We start from the raw sequence: 19,466 nt of genomic DNA, 5'->3' as shown, positions 1-19,466 counted from the left end.
GGAAGCCGACAGGAGCGGAGAACCGTAGTGAGAGCATACTGGCATTTTCATCCAGTGTGACTGTTCTTCAATGAACATGTCTTGTTGACTGGTGGAAATCACGTGTAGGGTGTTTTCCTGGAGCTCGTGGTATAAACTTCAATGTAGTCGTGTTGATCCACTGTTTGTATCGATGCTTCAGCTGCCGAAAGTCGAAGTGAATTCAGCAGGGCATATTATCGGAACAGTGTTTGATGACAGCGACGCCCACAAGCCTCCTTATATGCTTCGAAAATAAAAGGTGTCGACGTGACAAAGTCTTTTGTCCTCCTCTTCCAGACTGGCAACATCTACCAGTCATCGTCACTATCCTCTCCTGCGATATCTCCTCCTTTGATCCTATCCACTACCCTCTTTACACCCTTCTCCACACTCTCGCCCTCAATTGCACAGCCTTCATGCCAAACGATGGCATCCATGACGCCGTCCATGAACCACATCAGCGTCGGCACGAAGCTCACGTCCAACATATTGCCTAGTTCTGGCAGCGAGTACATATCGAAGCAATAGATGTCGACGACGTCGTACTGCTCGTAGGATGTTGACGGAAGTAGTTTTTGAAGGGCGGTAGCAACCTCATTAGTTGTTTCGTCTTCGGGCCAATAGGCTAGTAGAACAGTTTTTCCTGCTGTGGCCTTGATGCAGGCTACATATTCGGCTAGGTTGGTAATTTGGGAGAAGTGCGCCATGGTGATAGGGTCTTGGTGGTGGTTGGGCGATGGTGCAAGAAGTTTATGGATCTAGGGCTAAATTATTAGCTAAGCTTTGGCTAGTCGTCCTGAAGGGTCCACCCGATGCGCCCACCCACGCTCTGCCGAATGGCTAGCATGCTGCCTTCCCTCACATTCTCTCTCGCAACAAGACGGGTCTTAAAACGGTGCGCGGCTGAGTTCCGCTCCAATCGTCGCGTCTCGATTGCAGTGGTAATATGTGAGACTGTGCGACGCGTCGCCGATTTCGACGAAAACATCACGTCATATACAAGCTGCAGTAGCAGGGCTGTATGTGCACCAGCCTGTAGGTCAGTAGTTGGTGACATGCCAGCAAGCCACGTCAGGTATCTAGCATTCAGCCTTGCATCTACATGCACCGGTCGCTGACAGACAAGCAGCTGTAGCATAACTTCTTCCTTAACCCTCCCGCTATCGAATACGTTACGCGCGATAACTACAGTCTCGACGACCTGCTAGAAACGCATCTCACCACATGCTGATGCAGAAATACCGCATCGAGCGCGCTGTCACCTACAATTTGAAAACTACCCAATCTGATCGACATACAAAGGGTTATGCTCAGGAGCGAGAGATAACACAATACTGGTAGTGCAAATGATGGCATTCTGAGATGCCTAGAGATCAGAGGGTCTTATGGGACCTCGCTAGATGAATATGAGAACACTGGTGGCGACTATTGAAGTGGACATGTAACAACTTCTGCATTGTCTTTTGCGAGAGCCCGTTGCTCTTCCCCACATCGCTTTGCCTATTCAGCACCAACACCTCGCGTCCTAGTAACAGTGCTAGTCACAGTACTGGTTCTGACAACTGCACTACTGACTGTCCTTGTAACCGTAGTACTGGCAGGTCCCTTGGTAATAAAGCACGAGCAAGCCGACGAGATCTCGCCAGGACCGAGACCAAGCGAGATGTGGATGCCACCGGGGAGACCGAGTGAGATGTCGAGTTGGCGCTTGCGCACTGGAAGTTCAGCGGGGCAGGCGGCGTCATAGAAGGTGTAGGGAGACATGGGGTTGTAGTTGGTATTTTCCGCCCTATTGACACAGTCAGTATGCGGCAGCACTCTATCAAAGGGACCAAACTTACGCAGTGACGTCGAAGAGCATGCAGTTTGCTTCTCCGTAGCCGAAGCTCTTACACTTACTATCAGCCTTGCAAAGCGCGCTGCAAGCATCGAAAGTATTCTTTGTGCCGCTAGACTCGAAGTAGTACGCTGGCGTGGTCTTGACGTACGCGACAATACCGCAGCTTGGAGCGGCTGTGGGTGTCCTGCAAACAGATCAGCTTTCTGCAGAATGCGAAAGGTCACAGCTGAATGACTTACGGAGATGGGCTCGAAACGAGGGTCGAAGACACTACTGTGGAAGAAGGCTGTACAGGTGTAGCCGACGATGATGGCTTGGGCGATGAAGACGACGACGGTGGCGAAGGAGGAGATGAAGATGTTGACTTCGATGTTGGCGTCGGTGTGGGCGTTGGCTGAGGAGTGGGTGTAGGGGTAGGTGTGGGAGTAGTTGTCGGCCGGATGGTAACTGTAGTCTTCTTGGTCGTGGTAGTTGTCGTGGTGTAGCCATTGGTGACGGTGGCTGTTGCAGTCCCTGAACGAAGGATGTTGGAACAGAACAATGCCGCCTCAGACGTATGCCCTTCAAATCCATCGAGACCGCAATCCTCAACTAATCATGCGTTAGTCTACCCTTTTGCCTAAGGGAGCAGTTCATACCATCCGGATACCCCCATTGCCTTCTTTGACGACCAGACGCTTCCACGCTCGCAGCAAGAACTGCAGCAAATGCGACGGAAAACCTCATACTGGCTTTTTCAGACGCCCTGATTAATGCGGAACTTTTGGGTGGGATGGATTGGTATCAAAGTTGACGCTGAGCACGACTGTCAACTGGTAGAGTCTCTACTTATAAGCAATATGTAAAAGCTTCGACAGCAGAATTCTTACACTAAGTAAAGCGGCTGAGCCGTATGTTGCATCTCGCATTTCATTTGTGATAGATGAAATGCAGGCTTCTTGCAGTCTCGGTGATCTGGCTGGGGCAAGATGGGCTAGAACGCGTACATTGCTGCTACCATAGTAAATGAACACGAGAATATGACCGCCTCCCGCCGGCAGATGTTGTTCGACACATGTTTACCGAGCAGAGGTTTACGCTGGTTTCTGCAGCCAGACATGTGGCTTTCCCGGTGCTATGGTCGAAGATTGAGTTGTCCAATCAAAAACGCTCTTGAAATTGAGACCGAAATATCGAAAAGTATGGGGAATTAGGCTTAAAGTAACAGGCGGACAGGGCTGCCGTAGTTGGGTCCATTATCCCTACACATCCCGGCAAAATACATCTGCGTCTGGCCATAGCATGGAAATCGCTACGCAAAAATAGCGACGATGCCACCTAACACAGGAACTATCACTAGACCTCTTCGCTAGCGTACGTACCAGATCTAGCTTCCTGGACTCAGGCGATCTGTACAGCTTCGCACCACCAAGTATGGGCCAGATGCTCTAATCCATCCGCGCCCTTTACCCAACCTGGACCGGACCGGCGCGGACGCGACAACTTCGCATTACGAAAGAAGGGTAGAAGAACTTGGTTTGAAGGTTTTCATACACGCCCAACAAGGTAATGCTATAGTAACTATTCTAAGCGAATGACAAACCACAGCCGCTTCGTGTTGTCCAAATGAAATTTCAAATGGTCTCTGCTTAGCGGCTTGAGTTTGGCCTCGACGTTGAACTTGATGCCGAGATTATCTCCTATTTCTTTCCACATTCTTTTGAAGCTTTCCACGTTATGCCGATACATTGTGCCTGTAGGGCCATCCTTCTCGAGAGGCTCAGTGGCTCCAACTTGACGACCGAGTATCATCGAACCCGGCTGTGGACGTAGCAACGCTACAACGGCTTTGGATACTTCGACTTGTTTCTCGTATCCCCATAGGTGGAAGAAAGATCCAGCATAGATTATATCGATTTGGCCTTTGACATCCGTAAGTGCCGACTTGGAATCGAAGATGTCCGCTACTAAGAACTTGGTCTTAAGCTTCGCTCGATCGCGGAATAGACTATAGCCTAGTTCGATGAAATCCGGCTGCAAATCGCAGCCGTAAATGTTCTCAGTTGGAGCGCCGTCGTTCGCAAGCTGCCGAATAGTTTGACCGAAGCAGCAAGCCATGTCTAAAAGCTTCTGACCTTTGCGTATGCGTTCGACAATCTCATCGTACTCGTCGGGCAGCTCGGAAAAGCTCGGCTCAAGGAATCGAAACTGTCCTATGCAAGGATATGGGTGAACCTTCCAAGCTTCATCACGGAGTTTGATAACATGGTCTAATACGTCATCGGATGGGATTCCACTCCACGTTTCCAGAAGCCGCCGGGTCTCGGAAGGTATATGATCGTGTGAAGGGTTCTCTTCGAACCACGAAGGAGCTGTGATCTGAGCGTTATTGATTTCAGACATTATCGTAGAACACAAATGGTTCATGAAACTGGATGACGGGTGTGTTGGTGTGTTGTATCTTAGTGCTAGCGGCAGGGTTTCGCGCTAGTGCTTATTTCCGAGCCCACGCATCGCACCTTCATCCCTTGACTTTGTCTCAACTCAACAAACCACAATCTCGCCTATCACACGCACGACATCACGTATCGCTCTCGCAAAAGCTGAACAGACCAGGAATTTTGCACAGCTCCGTGTGACAAAACATCCGGATTGAAACTGTTCTCAAACCTGCGAGACTCTATACTTCACAACGTCCATGCAAGTCCCAAAGCATATCGATCCAGCCATTGTATCTACTCATCGAACTGTATTGAAATATATATGGCCCACTAAAGACGTTCAGGAGCCTGGACGCTACTGTAACCTCACCAATTGTACTATGTCTTGTCCACGGTGTTTGATCTCGTCGCCAGAACAAATTATTGGCTTCCCCTGAATCATCAGTCAAGACATAAGTGGAACTGTGCTTCGCATAACCCAGTAGGATTCCGTCATTTGTATCACGAAGCGGTCAGCAAGCTGATTGGATCTACTCCCAGCGGATCAATACTGCAACCAAAATGACATGTCTCTTGTTGTTAAAAACGTCATTGTTAGCGAGCCTGGCAAAGGCCCGCACGTATGGTTTTCAGGGTACATCCGGGATGTACGTACCCACCTGCTCCGTTGCTACGTCGTCGACAGTCATATTCAACATCGATTCCCGACCTATCCATCGTGACAGCAATATTTCCATAGCGATCGCGTCTTCCCTTTAACGCTCTCAGGACTCACGAACCCACCGTTTTTAGACGATCTATGACGACCATGTACATCCAAGACAAACAAAAAGAAGATACATGGGGAGTATGGGAGGGAAGGCTGACGTGAACGAGACCTTCCCTTCCGGCGTACTCTTACACAAGCTGGCCAGCTCGGCACTCACTGTACCTTTTTTGCGTTTCTAAAACGAACAGTAGGTAGAAGGGATCATATATAATGATGCCCGGGGGCAGGTGAGATACATCGGCTATCTGTTACGCCCAGCCTATCAGCCATATCATCTACAAAATGCCGGAAAAGCTTCCTAGCACCCTTGGACGCTCCCCTTCTCAGAGCACTGAAGATACCGAATCGAAGAAGCTGCAGAAACATGATGGAGGTCGTGCAGCGTGGCTCACGGTTGCGGGCTCAATCTTAGTTTACTACGCTTCCTTCGGAGTTATGAACAGCTTTGGCTTCTTTCAGAACTACTATAGTAGTGACTTCTTGAAACGGACGCCGCCATCGACTATAGCATTTATCGGGACGCTCCAAATGGCACTCATGAATTTGCTGGCTGCTCTTTCTGGCGCTCTTTGTGATCGGTACGGTGTGAAGGTAAGTACACTTCACAAGCTTTACTTGCCTAAGACTCATAATGCATAGTACCTCTATCTTGGCTCAGGCACTGGTACTGCACTGGCTCTTATCATGCTGTCGTCCATACATCGTGGCCAATTCTGGCTGGTTCTCATGACACAAGGTTTGCTCATGGGTCTTACTATAGCATTCGGTGTACAGCCAGCACTCACAGTCGTGGGCCAGCACTTCAAAGAGCGGCGCGCTTTGGCGATGGGGCTTGTATCAACAGGGTCAGCACTTGGCGGCATCGGCTTCCCGCTAATGTTCGATCAACTCCTACCGAAAGTGGGCTTTTCAAATTCGTTACGCCTAGCTGCTGTCAAGATTGCGTACGTACCAGTGCTCCACAAGTCGATCGTCAGCTAACCATCGAAGTGTTTGCTACTTCATCGGTTTGTGTGTCTCCACAAGCAAACCTAGTGGTAAGCCCGATCGCAAAGGTTTCGCGTCGCTTATCGATTTCAGAGGATTCCTTGACAGGAGCTATGCAGTACTATGCATCGGCACGTGGTTTGCTATCCTCGGCCTTTGGATCCCCGCATACTATCTCAAATCATATGCCAACGCCGTATATACTGGAAACACTGTTAGCAAATACTTTTTGTGCATGTTAAACGGCTTCAGCATCGTCGGCGCAACCTTTGGTGGGTTTCTAGGAGATCGTATCGGCCGATTGAACCTACTATGGCCCATTACCTTTGTCTCTGGTTGCTTGTGTCTCTTTCTCTGGCTACTCAGCACTTCCATGGCGACCCTCATATTCTTCGTTTGCGTATATGGCTTCTGCACTAGTAGTGTGACTGCTCTTCCGCCCTCGGTAATTGGCCAGATCACATCTGACGATAAACTCGGAGCCCGCATCGGTGCTTTCTACAGCGTGATAGCTATTGCAAGTCTCATTGGTACGCCTATTGGTGGTTCCCTCATTACGGACGACAAAGCAAAGGATGGATATCAATGGTTGATCTCTTTCTCAGTAGGCTAACTTTCGACTATTATCGCACGAACACTCTAGTCACTAACAAGCGACAGGGAGCTTCGCTCATCATAGGATCAATCTTCATGCTCATCAGCCGCCGATTGCTTGACAAAGACCTTGGCAAAAAATGGTAGATGTGTATTGTCCTCAACACTCAACCTTACATAGAGCTTGGATGCATGACCTTTCTGCATAGCACCTCGCATCGACACTTGGGTGGCCAGAAGTCGTCTTGAATGATCTCTCGCTCCTCTATACCCACGTCTTCTCTTTCAACACCGGGTCCAACACTCTCCCTCAGCTCTACGCCTCCCACGTCTTCCCTGTATAGCTCTTCAAGCTCCTTGATAGTTATCTTCAGACCTCTTTTAGCACATGCAAGGAACTCGATGAATCGTCTCTCCTCTTCGTTATCGATGAACCCATGCATCTTAAAGTTCTCCAAGGGAGCCAACACTGTAGCCGCTCTCTCAAAAATGAGTCGATGCAGGACTCGAGGGCAGTTAAAAGGCTCGCCATAGAAGAGCCTAACCGGTTGTCTGTAGTCGTCTTCTAGAAAGCCTTTAGCATCGGGTAATTTGATGATAAGCTCATTCAGATATGGAAGTCGCTCAAAGACTTCATGGTCTAGATGATACGACTTCCAGTGCTGTGAAAAAGATCCCGTCGTGACCTTGAAGAAGTGTAGAGAGTCCAGAAAGGAGAATTCGAGGTACATTTTGCGAATACCATGATAGAAAGTGGCGTATTGGCTGAGATGTGGGTATATTCTTGGAAATGATTTGTACAGATTCGCCAGCTCCCAAGTCTTGTCATCGTGTGGAACGCCATTTGGCTCGATCAGCTGACGGTGCTTACCCAATCGGCGGATACAGCTCTTGAAGCTATAGAAGTCCCTGGCTACAATGCAAAGTCCATTGCTATAGGACATCTCTTTGCTTCCCACAAAGCACAAATGTAGACAGATTGCGCGGACTTGGTGTGAGACGCGGAGGAGTGAAGTCCATTTGTCGAACTGCCCGGTGACTTCGGGTGCGCCTTTAGCTTTTTTGGCTCTCGATTTGTTGGACATCATTGGTGGTGGGGAGCGATGCATGCAGAACTGGATGATCCGCTCTTTCAGCTCTGTTGGTAGTCGCATCCAACTGAAGATCTGGCTGTTGGCACTCCACCACCGAAACATGACTGCGTCGCCTACTGGCTCATCACGTGTCGGGAACGCGATGCCGAGGAACCATTGCAGTGATACGAACCTATCTTTTACGTAGACCTCCACATCTTCTCCGAACACCCTTTCTTTTCCGCGCTTCTGGATCTTGGGCCGACAAGCAGCCAGGACTGGACTGATGCCGAAGTTATAGAAGCCGATGTAGAGCATGAAGTTCTGGTCAGGTTCGGCGAAGCGTTCAGGATTACCCTCGTGAATTGCTTGGCATACCTCAATTGGTATATCAAAATGATTCGCAGATTGGAGGCGATACTTGAACACAGATTCTCGGACCTGATCGACGAATGGATGCTGAACTGACAGGGGCGCTTGCCACTCATTGAGTGAGATTTTGAGTATGGCGCTCATTCTGAAACTTAGACGAGGTATATTTTGTGGCAATGGGGATGGTTTGTTGAGCTTCGATCGTCTGCTCATAGTATTGGAGGAGAGTAAGTGGTGTTCAATTGCTGGTTCAATGACAACAAGTGTTCGTAGCCTTGAAACTGGTTACAACTGGAAGTATACATTCGAGGGGATGCAAACTAAGACGAGGCATTTGTACAGAGCGAGACTACAGGTCGAGTCGAAGGTGAGGTAAGTCTGTACCGGCAATAGCGCTAGATGTTAGGCAACGACTCACACCGCACAATCACTAAGTTATATGCGAAGTGAGAGGAGCAGATAAAGCTGCTGCTTTTGCATCTTTCTGTGCTTTTCAGGTAACGACGACCAGTAATACACTCCCGATAGCGACGATGAAGGATCGTACAAAGTTTCCGTGAGAGACCCGAAAGCTGTTCCTCTGCAATAGAATGCATTTAAAACGCGTCTCAGTCAATTTTAGATGAGACTAAAGCTTTTGTCGTCGTGATCTGTTCTCTCGTACCGATCGTCTATTCGGTAGTACGACATCACGGTAAGTACCCATCGTCACACAGCGAATCCAAGACTTGATAGGTTCTATTAATCTGTTGGAAATGGGTTCAACCAAAGTATACGCAGAACCTCGAAAGGACATGCGCCTCAAGATGTAGATCCCAGCCGTGGTTCCCTCTCTATCTCAAGACTAATCTCAGGCGACCGAGCTACCAAGCTGTTGGACGGAGCATCCATTGTAAATCTCTACCAACATGAGATGAATTGTTCAGAAGCGCCTACCTTGCAGGCACGGGCCTTACCAGTCCTCCGTTTGTACCCCCAGAACGTCCCACGGTTACACATTATTCCCGACTCATTTCACCAATCAGGTTGTACACGGATAAATCCTTCCGCCTCTCTCATGGCCGCTACTCTTATCTCCCTACTCGCGATTACCACTTGAACCGCTTGGTGAGCAACGAAAACTTGAGATCGCCGCGATGAAGATACTGGGCTTCTTCTACGCCCTCTCTGGCGTACTCGGCCTCACCTTCACTGCGGTCCCCACCGGATGTACCAAAGAAGGACTGTATTGCCTAGACTCCTCTGGAGCCAACAGCGATGTCTTCAGAATCCTCACGTGCAAGAATGGCAACACCCAGGTCGTGAGCGAGTGTCTTGCAAAGGAAACCTGCATCGACAACCCCACACCGCACTGCACCCCAGAGAGCAGCCCTCAGAAACCATCGCTCGTCAGTTCTAAGCCGATCCCTAACAGCTACATTTGGTCAACCACAACTTCGGATACGATGTTGCCAACCCCGCCAGTGTTTCCCCAGGTTCCATCGACAGTCGACAACCCCTACACCAGCAGGACAATTACCAACCAGCTAGCAGCGCGGCAAACCCAATCGCCCTTCCGCATCCTCATCTTTCCAGAGACAAGCATACGCGGAAAAGGCACTTCATTTGACGTCGATCGTTGTATCCGGCATTCCGAAATCCCGTGGCCCATCCGCTCCCTAGTTGTGGAACGTTACTTCGAGTGCATGTTTTGGGATGGGGACGGCTGTTCAGAAAGAACTGGTCCGCGGCGAAAGGAAGGAAGCGCTACGGATCGTAAGATGATCGGGGATGTGAATTTTGGGTTTGAGATTGAAAGTTTAAGGTGTCATGCTGTTTCCGGCTGAAGAGCAAGGAAAAAGTCTGATGTAAACATGTTGAAAATGATGGATCTCAGACCCAGAATCGGATCACGTCAGCAAACCTCGAGTTGGGCGGGACCAAAGTATGTGCATTGATGCATCAATCATGTTGTGATGTATTTCGTAAGGAGGATACGGGATCGCCAGCAGTCGGATCTTTTCTCCTGTCAGCAGTCGCAAGGAAGGTAGCCCCAGACCACTTACACCATCCAATCTCCAATGGCAATAGCGATTCGGCATCTCTCGTCCATGACGGTATTCTATAACACCGGGGTATATCTCATAACCTTGTCTTCCAATTCCCCCACCCAAACTCTTGTGGCTCTTTTCAAACTATGTTCAAACCCATCCATGACCTCACCATACGTCCTCGGCGCTGACCTCGAACTTCTCCCCGTCGACTCTGACGCACTCCCCATCTTTGTCCCTACTACAGCTCTTCCGCATATCCAACGCGTCCTCGCCATCGTTATAGTAGTCCTTGACAACCCTGTAAACGCTATATCCCATCTTGCGATATAGCTCTTTGGCAATCTCATTGCTCCGGCGTACAAACAGATCAACGAACCATGCGTTCGCTGCGTTGGACGAGCGCTCCAATGCAGACGACAACGCCGTTGCGTGACCGAGGCGGCGCGCGCCGGGCGCAACAGTGAGGGCGGTGATGTGACCGTGGTAGGGGAGGTAGTTTGGGTATTGGACGCCGGTGGTCGAGGGCTTGTAGGGCTTTATTGGGGGTTCGAAGGGCGAGGACTCGAGTTTGCCTAGGACTGGCGTTCTGTTAGTGTTGCTCCATCATCTTCAGACATGACATGTGGAATGAGAAAGTCTCAGGAGTCGTACTGTATCCTTCAATCTCGCCGTCCATGCCCTCTATTATCTGACAAAGCTCGGGCCATTTTGTCAGGTACTCGAGGTAGAAACCAATGTTGTACGTTTCGGTGAGGTGGTCGAGGTTGCATTCGGATACTCGAAGGAGGTCGGTAGGGCGCATGGGCCGAATTGTCGCCATTCTGCCGTATAGGCCTGTGCTGGCACGTAGCGACACGTCGAGGATGGTGGTGGGGTGGGCGTGGGTGCGACGTGTTGGAGAGATGATGCATGGCGGCACTCCCGCGGGCAAGTCTCGCTTAGACTCGCTGGTTGCTTTTGCGCCGTCATCTCACCTCGACATGCTAACCCTGATTTCGTACAAGGTATATTATGACTTATCAACATATGAAATCCGTTGCTGACATCAGTGCCATGTCTAAGCTATTGTTACAGAATGGGTATAGAGCAAATCAACAACAGCGCAGTACCGCCCGACCACCCGGTCTATATATCCGTCATCCGTCTTTCATGTGTTATTATTCCAAAGTCCGCTCCACTTTAGTATATTCTTGTTGCACCATCTCTCTTTTCCACACGCACAGGCGTTGCCGTTCCCACGGCTATCTCTTCCTCTTCCTGAACGGAAGTCAGCAAGGTTAGATGCGGAAAGAGTCAACACTGGCCTGGGGACCATTGACATAATCCTTGACCGACGAACCAGCCGACCGCAGTCCGCGCTGGTCGTAACTCATTGGGCTTTGCGCCCGGTGCGGACTTGATGGGTTGCGCAAGGCATCCAGGTGACGGGATACGCCATTGCCGTTCGCATAGCCGTTCGTGTAAGGAGACGCTCCGCGTGAAGATTGGGAATACGAGCTGGTTTCGTTGCCAAAGTCGTCGAACCGGGGAGTTTGGTATGGTCGCGAGGTTTGCGCTAGGTTGTTGCCGCGGATGTCGTTAGGAATAGGCGGTGCCTGGCGGAATCTACGATGCGGCGCAATGTGCTCTTTCTCGTCAACGAGCACAACCATCCACACGCCCACTGATCCGTTCTGGCCGAGCAAAGGAGTGCAATGTATCCACCGGGGTCGGCCCTCTTCGTAATGGTCTTCGAGGTCTGACACGGCGTGCGGTAGCCAGCGAATCTTCGCCGTAACACCGCGCGACCCGTCTGAAAGCGCGTCGCTGAGAGACTCTCGGACACGGTTGCTCCCACCAATGCGATCGAGGAACCGTGATTGGAGGATGCCTGGAACACGAAGGGACGGCGATGTAAAGAGGATGCGCAGGGATGGCGCAGGGCGCACAACAAGGTACTAGTATATGTCAGTCTTGTATCATCACACACAAAGGGACGGCCACTTACATGTTTGTACGGACCAGACAGCCTACCGTCTGGCTTGGGTGCTGGCTTCTCAGCCCTATCCACGTCATACGTCGACTGATCCTGTATCAGCAGTCTGGGCTTGTGCTGCATATTCGCTTCATCCTGCTCCTCTAGATGTTCCCTATGCATGTTGCCGCCATACTTCCGCACTGTGTCCAGCTCCGTGTTGTTGAACATTTCACTGAGTGCTTGGAACTCATCTTTTGGCGGCTCCTTCTCTTTGTGGCCCTCTTCCTCGTCAAGCATGCGCCGGAAAGCCTCGAGATCGGTGCTGTCCTTCACAAGACCAGAGATGTCGATTTGCGCGCCAATGAAATAACGGAGATTCCCTCGTGAGTCGAGTAGAGGCGCAATCATCAAAAGATTCATAAATGGCGATCCATCACGGCGACTGTTGTGTGGTTAACAATGTGCTAAACACACAAGGTCATACGAGTTACTTACTAGTTCAGGAACACTTCACTGTGATCTCTTCCTTCCCGAGCAGCCAATCCAAAACGCTCTACACTGCTCCGATTCGTCTTTGGACCTTGAAGGAAACGACAGTTGCGCCCAATCGCGTACCCAACGCCATACTGCGTCGTACGATGAAATTCTAGTATCAGATTAGCAGATGCTCATTTTCCATGTGGGGGAGGTTCACTAACCTTCGGACGCGAAGATGATCGGATTGTCGGTCCTGGACGGGTCTGTCAGGCAGAAAACTTCGGCCAAACCCTCGCTAGCCTCACGAAGCATCGGAGGTAAATTCCCTGTGACGCGCTTCGCGATGCTCACGCTAACGACTTGGGTGAAGACGTGCGTAATAAACGCCGGAAGATCGTCACGGACCAGGACATCAAAGGCCCGATTGGCTTTTTCCTCCAGGACTGCATTCATTGTATTTCGTGCTGGAGTCTCGGTGAAGTCTAGGCCAGGGATGGGTTCCAGCGCTTCTGCAACGGCGTTGGCATAGCTGATAGCTCTTAGCGCTTTCAGTGCATCCAGGTAGTAGATCAAAGTAGGCAGTGAATTGGGACGGGCCACGCTCAGAAAGGACGTAAATCGAAGCAGTGACGCAGTGTCGGCAAAGATGGCCTGCAGATGTTCCCTTGAGAAGAGTTGCTCAGATCTGGTTTCGAGCGAGTATTGGGATCTCGCGTTCTCGACGGGTGCGCTGACAAGGTCAAATGAATGAGGGTCGTCTTCCAGTAATGGCGAAAGTCGATCGCCGTCATCTATCATTCCACCTTTCTGCTGCAACGGCGCAAGTTGTTGAGTTGTAATGGATGGTGTAGCAGACTCGTATGATATCACAGAGTCTGCCGAACTTCGTATCATTGTTGGTTCATTAGTAGTAATTCGTGATGACTGCACGTTTTGCGGCACTGCACTAGATGTGCGTGACATGCTTCGAGCACGAGACTGTTGCATGTCTGGTGTCGGTGTCGAACGTCCGTTGTTAGGAGATGATGGCTCAGCGCTCAGTCGTCTTTGCAACGATATACGCTTTTGGGTGGCCCGAGGAGTGACGGAACTGTTGGAGAATGAGCAATGAAAACCAATTGTCTGGAGGGTGGTTGAAGTAGTACCTGGTCCGGAAAGGGATATGGATATCCTTTCTTGTAAAGTCTATCTGGGGTGCAGGAGCAGAAGTATCGTCATCCGAAAGCCAACTTTCATGTCGCTCGGGATCAACCGGTCTAGTGACGGGTGAAAGAGGGGCACTCCTTGTAATCGAATTAGACGCATCTTGCATGGTCGCGAAGTCGAGGACCAGCGGTTCATTAAACGCACCGCCACTGCCGTTGACATTGGGGTTGGCATCCGTATCGGGAGCCATGACGCTATCGACATACGCTGGGGCCAACTCGGTTGAGCTCCCCATTTTGGCTGAATTGATAGTGATGTTTGATTTCCTAGCAGCGTCAGAAGACTTTTTGGAAGAGAACACCCCGTGTGCTGATCGCATCTTGTTCTTAAACATGGCCATTAGAATCGTGGACGGCTACAACGCCGCACAACGTCAAAAACAAAAGGGACAAGTGCGGAAGTTTGATAAATGGGGTGCGGCAAGGACAGCGTATTGGGGAAGAAGACGCAGATCGATGACGGAGAGAAAGTATCTGGAAGGTAAACATACCGGAGAACCCAGTAAAACCTGACACGTTCAATAGGTCCCTTGTCTCCGAGTAGTTTGGTACTAGTCGGTCGCCTGGCTGCTGCTGCTAAGACGTCGACTCGCTGGCGTCTGCTTTGGGCACCAGAAAGATCGATTTAGTCTGGTAGGCTAATGTTCCGGCAGCAAGGATGCCGATTGCGCCGATAGTATGGGCTAATGCAGGCACGCTTGAGATGTCGGCGATCGTGAAATATGCCTTCCGCTGCGAAGAATCGAAGATTGAGGCTTGAAGTCCTCAAATAGGGTCGCGTATTAAGACAGGGGTACGAGATGATATCGATGTTTTATACGCTAACAACACTGCAAGCTGAGATCTACGATGGATCTGTGAGTATCGTCGAAGAGTCGAAGACGTCGATGTTGTCGCGGTCGTCGCAGTTGGAACAAAGTTAGGAGGTTGGTCGCGCATAACCAACCCCCGCATCCGCCGCAAGTATACTTTGTTTTGTGCACCTCGCGGCATACTTTACAACAACCGGTGATCCCTGCGCAAATCTTCAGACCGCCATGGCTAGAAAGACTCCCGCGGTCTGCATCGTGATGTGTTCCGTGGGTCGGTATTCTTATCCGACTTTTGTAACTGTCATGATCCTGGACACCTTTGCTGAAGGAACACCGGGTTTTCGGTCTAACCAGGTGCAGTCGTGATCTGTGCATCCAAAGGTTTCCTGCTGCCCGTGCTTCATATACGACGACGACTACGATAATCTCGGGGTGCCATTCCAGCCTGATGGAGGTTCTTCCGACAGTCTCTTTTCAGCTGTCAGTTGTCAACTTGTCGTGCCTCCCGTAACTTTTGCGCTAGGGGAACGGGTTCATTCTCCAGGTTTGCGGCTCGATATTAGACAATATATCACTCTTTCTGCTCATGGCCGACTGGCACCGATTGCATCTTCACACCACGCTATCGCTTTCGGATTGTAAAGTCGCTCGGATTCGACATTTGCAGATTACAATCTGACTCGACGATGCCTAAAGTGGTATGCAGGGCATTACTCGCAAGCTTGCGTCAGCGCAGATCTTCTTTTGCGGAAGTCCCTTGCATGAAATGGTTTTCTAGGGACATGGATATGTAACCCCACTCCAGACGAAGGGTGCTCTGGTGTTGAGCTTTACGGCGTCTCAGCGGCGAATTAACTTTGTCTGTTATTCCGCTACTGCAACCGAGCCGACAACGTTACAGCATGACGTGTAATGATCTGTTACGAGCTGTGGACCCACGGTAGCTGTTGCTGGCCTCGACGTGTCGATGCAGGGCGTGTTAATGTCCGGAATCTTCGGTTGGGTCACTTTTGTGCTATTGTCCGAGGGGCCATCGTTCCTTTTTGCGGGTGGTGGAGAACGAGCTTCGATGTCAGCGCGGCACGTGTCGTGTGTGGGTCGGCACTGGCTCGTGCAATGTGGGCTGAAGTTGCGCACACAGCGTCGCGTGGCAGCGTCATGCCCTCTTCGTTGACAGTGTCGACTAACCTCCACTAGATGCATAACGAAACTTGGAAGCCTAATGTTTCATTGCCACACTGTGCAGCCAACTGCGCACTCAATATGCGCCAAACCAAAAGGCTCACTCCGCCCACTCGCAGCCAACGAAAAGATGCGCCTAGATCCGGAATCTAGATGCCTTCATTCTTAGCTTCGAGGCAAAGGAAATCGATGGAATCCCCTGAATCTAGGAAACTTTCGCAGCTCGGCTACACAATTCCCTGGGTTCGCTCTCCTAGTTAACTTTCACATTCACGTCAATTTAGTACTGATCTCAGATACGCGTCGGTAGCAGCCGATAAAGTCCAAATCAAACCTTCGACAGCGCCAAGCCCTGGACGGTCACGTGCAGCACATCACAATATCACTCCGATACTCTTCAATGTCACTCCGATACTCCTGCCAATTAGATTAGTTTTCTCTTATAATGTCAGTCGGAGCGAATACTGGACACATGTAGTAATATCAGACGACAAGAAGAGCGTACTGTCGCTTACCCAGACATATCACCTTTCCGTCCGAACGATGTTCATGCGTCTCCAGTCCTATCTGTAGGCACGCCGGAGGCTGTTCAAAATCATGGGCGAACAGTTTAGAAAATCACAAGAGAGTTCAATACAGGGTTGTACTCAAGGGTCCGACTTCTTGGATACTTGGGTAGTTCGAGTGGTAGCATCATTTAACCAGCAATGCCCACCATGAATGTCCTTTTCCTAGAAAGAAGACCTCATTACGAGAATAGAGGCCTAACAGCCGTTTGGTGTGTCCCACAGCCGATCAAGTCCTTAATTTCAAGCGATGTTTGTGTTGTCTTATCGGCCTGCACAAGAAAGTCAATCATGTGAATGCGCTACAAGGCTTTAGCTCAGGTAAAGCCACTTGGTAACGATGAGAAAAGAACTGCGGGAGCACAACAAACTAGCGTTTCCTGGCGGACGAGACAATTGGTGGAAGCAGCAGAGCATGTGTTCGGTGGTTATGCGGAGGACCGCGGCGCAATGTGGCATTGCTCGACGGTACGGGACTACTTACCACGCTAAGTCCCTTCAAATGTTATCTTGTGTTCCTCCCTCGGCCACTTTCTGAACTTGATCGTACGATGACTTCAATTGTGCGATATTCTCGGTGGTACCCATCCAATCTAGAAAGAGTCCTGGCAACTCAAATATCCGAATATCAAGAAGTGGCTGCCTTGCGAGGCGCCTGAATCCCATCAATATGGCACCGTTCCAACAATGTTTACTAGGCAAATACTGCTGTTCAGAGCACTACAACAATGATATTGACTTGCGCACTGGGCCGACGGCGACGTGTGCGAGAAGAGAAGGAGCGATAATGTACCAGAGAAGGTAGAACGCATATTGAGTTTGTGAGATGCTGATAAGCAAGTTGGTGCTCTTATTTCCTGCGTCAGTTTCGGTGTCAAAGTCATGCGGCGCTTTCCGAGCAGAAAGGTAATGTATCGAAGCCGAACAGACTGCCGAGACTAGAGACATCAAGGAAAGCCCATCGTGTGTCATCACAAAACATTCATTAACATCCTCATACATGACATAATTCGCCACTTGCGCAACGATAGAGATCGAAAACTCATCCTTACTCTGCGTTCGAAGCCCACACAAGATGTAACGGGTAGACAAGGAAGCACGCTCGATCGTGTGATGAACGACTGAGGCAACTTGCAGTGATTGTGTCCAGGCGTAAGAGCATTACTACAGTCCAAACGCGGTAGCTCATCCGACCCCCAGGAACGATAAGGTTTACTTTTACAGTCAAACCAATCAGTGTTATGCTTTCAAGATTTCAAGGTACGTTTCGCATCTGGACGATGTCAGGAAGGTTTCCGGTTGTGCTTTTGTTTACGAAGGCGGCTACCCGTCCAACTTTCAGACCACATCTACGACATGGGATGGTGCATAAGCTACGCTAGCGAGTTGAGTTATCGAGGAACTAAACAGAGTGTGGGGGTGTGACTTCCGTTGGCAAGCAAACGGTGGAGAATAGAAGGCATGATGTAATCTACCATCTGAGCACCACCAACCGATGCAAACAGATCTCAGGAGCCGGCCGCACAAGAACCTGGGTTGCGACTGTGTGCATATCCGTCTAGCCTGGAATAGTGCATACTGAGACTAAGTAGACATACCACAGATAGAACTGGCACCGTTGTTACTAAGCTGCACTTTCCGAGCCAGATCATCGTGGTTGCAATATTTAACATGGTCTTAATAGGTCAGAGTCGAGCATGCCCAAGCGTAGGCTAACACAGCTAGTACTAACCGCGGGTGTTCTGGTAATAGGAAGACACCATGACACCGTAGAGGCGAGCATTCCAACGTCTGCTGTCAATTCATGCCTTGATTCCCATTGAACTCGCGTTATTTCGTTGATTCTAGTCAGCACCAAATTGTACCCTAGAGATGTCTGCTACACTCTATTACGTGCCCAAGGCAAAGCAGGGTAGAACCAAGTGAGTAACTTCGCGGTACATTATGTGAGAGTACACTGCCTATTGTCAACCTTATAAGCCCTGCGATCCAGAAGGAAATGTATGAACTGCTTATGCAGAGAGCTGAAAACTACGAAGCAAACAAGAACAGACCTGCATGTAGTGGCACATGTACAGGACGACAGAGTGAATAGGCAGTGAAAAGCCATGGATATTATGTCAGAGTGCGGAATGTGGTGGAAAGCGTTCATTTGTCGTAGGCGGTCATAACAGCAATGGCTAACACTACAGACGAGCAAGACACTGCATTGACTGGGATTGGAAGATGATGTTTATTGGCGTGAGGGGTCACTCAAAGCCATGTTGGCACACCACTATATCTGCACCATGGTATCGCCGCTTTCCATGCGTAAGAAAGTGCAGAAAGAGAGAATAATCGAGAAGTCCGAGAAACCACGCCGTTGACCATCCGTATCCCATTTTGCCAGCCAATACACCCGAGCCAACTGTCCACGTCTAAATGTAGGTCTCGTAAGGGATGGGTGTGATGTTCTCCGGCTTTTGCTCCTTGAGGCTGACAATGTGCTCGGTGCGGGGCTGGGCGGGCTGGCGCTTCATCTGCTGGGGCTCGCCAGTCTCCTTGGCCTTTTGTTGCTTGGCGAAGTTGAGCTTGACGCGCTTGAGGAAGTCCTCTCGTGAGCGGGAGTGGCGGACGTGCTCGATGCGGACGTTGATGCGCTTCTCCATGTATCGGTTGCCGACCTGCTTCTGGAGGATGACACCGACAGCGGACTTGGTGACGTTGTAGACGATACCGGTCTTGCCGTGGTAGACCTTGTAGGGCATACCCTTCTGGACCGCACCTGTTTGCTCATGAGTCCTCCGCCTTGAATCGCTTTCGCTGGCTTTCTGGGGGTTTCGTACCGTTGGCTACGACATCGACGATATCACCGACCTTGTACTGCTTGAGGTAGGTCGAGAGAGGGATCATACCCTTCTTCTTGAAGTCTCTCGAGAAACTGTCGCAGCGTCAGCAATCGTCGCATGGGCGTCGCAATTATTCTCAACGTACGCATAGCGCGTACCCGCGCGGAGACCGGCTGCGTGACCCATTGTGTGTGAGTGTGGGCTGGAGTGTTCGTAGGGCGGAAATCTGAAGTTGATGTTCGAACAATGTCTATTTCGACTCCAGAGTGCCTTCCTCGCTTAGTCGTTAGTGTTTTAGTGGTCCGTGCGTCCGCACCTTCCGCCCGAAAT

At 50.3% G+C, this 19,466-nt stretch overlaps 8 protein-coding genes across 8 annotated transcripts; 1 reads left to right on the top strand and 7 right to left on the bottom strand.

Moving 5' to 3' along the window:
• Nucleotides 1-329: 329 nt before the first annotated feature.
• Nucleotides 330-728, bottom strand: J4E82_009753 (uncharacterized protein; the record flags this gene model as incomplete). The annotated part of the gene is made up of 1 exon (XM_051735975.1): nucleotides 330-728. One exon carries the CDS (start codon nucleotides 726-728, stop codon nucleotides 330-332), a length of 399 nt encoding a protein of 132 aa, XP_051584292.1.
• A 793-nt stretch (nucleotides 729-1,521) lies between these two features.
• On the bottom strand, nucleotides 1,522-2,587 carry J4E82_009752 (uncharacterized protein; the record flags this gene model as incomplete). The annotated part of the gene is made up of 4 exons (XM_051735974.1): nucleotides 1,522-1,810; nucleotides 1,863-2,045; nucleotides 2,101-2,452; nucleotides 2,500-2,587. 4 exons carry the CDS (start codon nucleotides 2,585-2,587, stop codon nucleotides 1,522-1,524), a joined length of 912 nt encoding a protein of 303 aa, XP_051584291.1.
• Nucleotides 2,588-3,421: 834 nt separating this feature from the next.
• Nucleotides 3,422-4,267, bottom strand: J4E82_009751 (uncharacterized protein; the record flags this gene model as incomplete). The annotated part of the gene is made up of 1 exon (XM_051735973.1): nucleotides 3,422-4,267. The coding sequence occupies one exon, from the start codon at nucleotides 4,265-4,267 to the stop codon at nucleotides 3,422-3,424; it is 846 nt and encodes a 281-aa protein (XP_051584290.1).
• Nucleotides 4,268-5,332: 1,065 nt separating this feature from the next.
• On the top strand, nucleotides 5,333-6,778 carry J4E82_009750 (uncharacterized protein; the record flags this gene model as incomplete). Its single annotated transcript, XM_051735972.1, has 4 exons — nucleotides 5,333-5,641; nucleotides 5,690-5,994; nucleotides 6,041-6,641; nucleotides 6,698-6,778. The coding sequence occupies 4 exons, from the start codon at nucleotides 5,333-5,335 to the stop codon at nucleotides 6,776-6,778; spliced, it is 1,296 nt and encodes a 431-aa protein (XP_051584289.1).
• Nucleotides 6,779-6,804: 26 nt separating this feature from the next.
• Nucleotides 6,805-8,220, bottom strand: J4E82_009749 (uncharacterized protein; the record flags this gene model as incomplete). The annotated part of the gene is made up of 1 exon (XM_051735971.1): nucleotides 6,805-8,220. One exon carries the CDS (start codon nucleotides 8,218-8,220, stop codon nucleotides 6,805-6,807), a length of 1,416 nt encoding a protein of 471 aa, XP_051584288.1.
• A 2,054-nt stretch (nucleotides 8,221-10,274) lies between these two features.
• Nucleotides 10,275-10,929, bottom strand: J4E82_009748 (uncharacterized protein; the record flags this gene model as incomplete). Its single annotated transcript, XM_051735970.1, has 2 exons — nucleotides 10,275-10,687; nucleotides 10,761-10,929. 2 exons carry the CDS (start codon nucleotides 10,927-10,929, stop codon nucleotides 10,275-10,277), a joined length of 582 nt encoding a protein of 193 aa, XP_051584287.1.
• Nucleotides 10,930-11,386: 457 nt separating this feature from the next.
• Nucleotides 11,387-13,984, bottom strand: J4E82_009747 (uncharacterized protein; the record flags this gene model as incomplete). The annotated part of the gene is made up of 6 exons (XM_051735969.1): nucleotides 11,387-12,046; nucleotides 12,097-12,508; nucleotides 12,562-12,646; nucleotides 12,704-12,712; nucleotides 12,765-13,633; nucleotides 13,689-13,984. The coding sequence occupies 6 exons, from the start codon at nucleotides 13,982-13,984 to the stop codon at nucleotides 11,387-11,389; spliced, it is 2,331 nt and encodes a 776-aa protein (XP_051584286.1).
• A 4,741-nt stretch (nucleotides 13,985-18,725) lies between these two features.
• RPL21A (60S ribosomal protein L21A) lies at nucleotides 18,726-19,322 on the bottom strand (the record flags this gene model as incomplete). Its single annotated transcript, XM_051735968.1, has 3 exons — nucleotides 18,726-19,072; nucleotides 19,134-19,228; nucleotides 19,282-19,322. The coding sequence occupies 3 exons, from the start codon at nucleotides 19,320-19,322 to the stop codon at nucleotides 18,726-18,728; spliced, it is 483 nt and encodes a 160-aa protein (XP_051584285.1).
• Between the last annotated feature and the right edge of the window lie 144 nt (nucleotides 19,323-19,466).

The sequence above is a fragment of the Alternaria postmessia genome (genome assembly GCF_024291825.1).
Source record: "Alternaria postmessia strain BMP 2775 chromosome Unknown scaffold_99, whole genome shotgun sequence".
NCBI lineage: Eukaryota > Fungi > Ascomycota > Dothideomycetes > Pleosporales > Pleosporaceae > Alternaria > Alternaria postmessia.
This window is presented reverse-complemented; position numbering and strand designations above follow the sequence as displayed.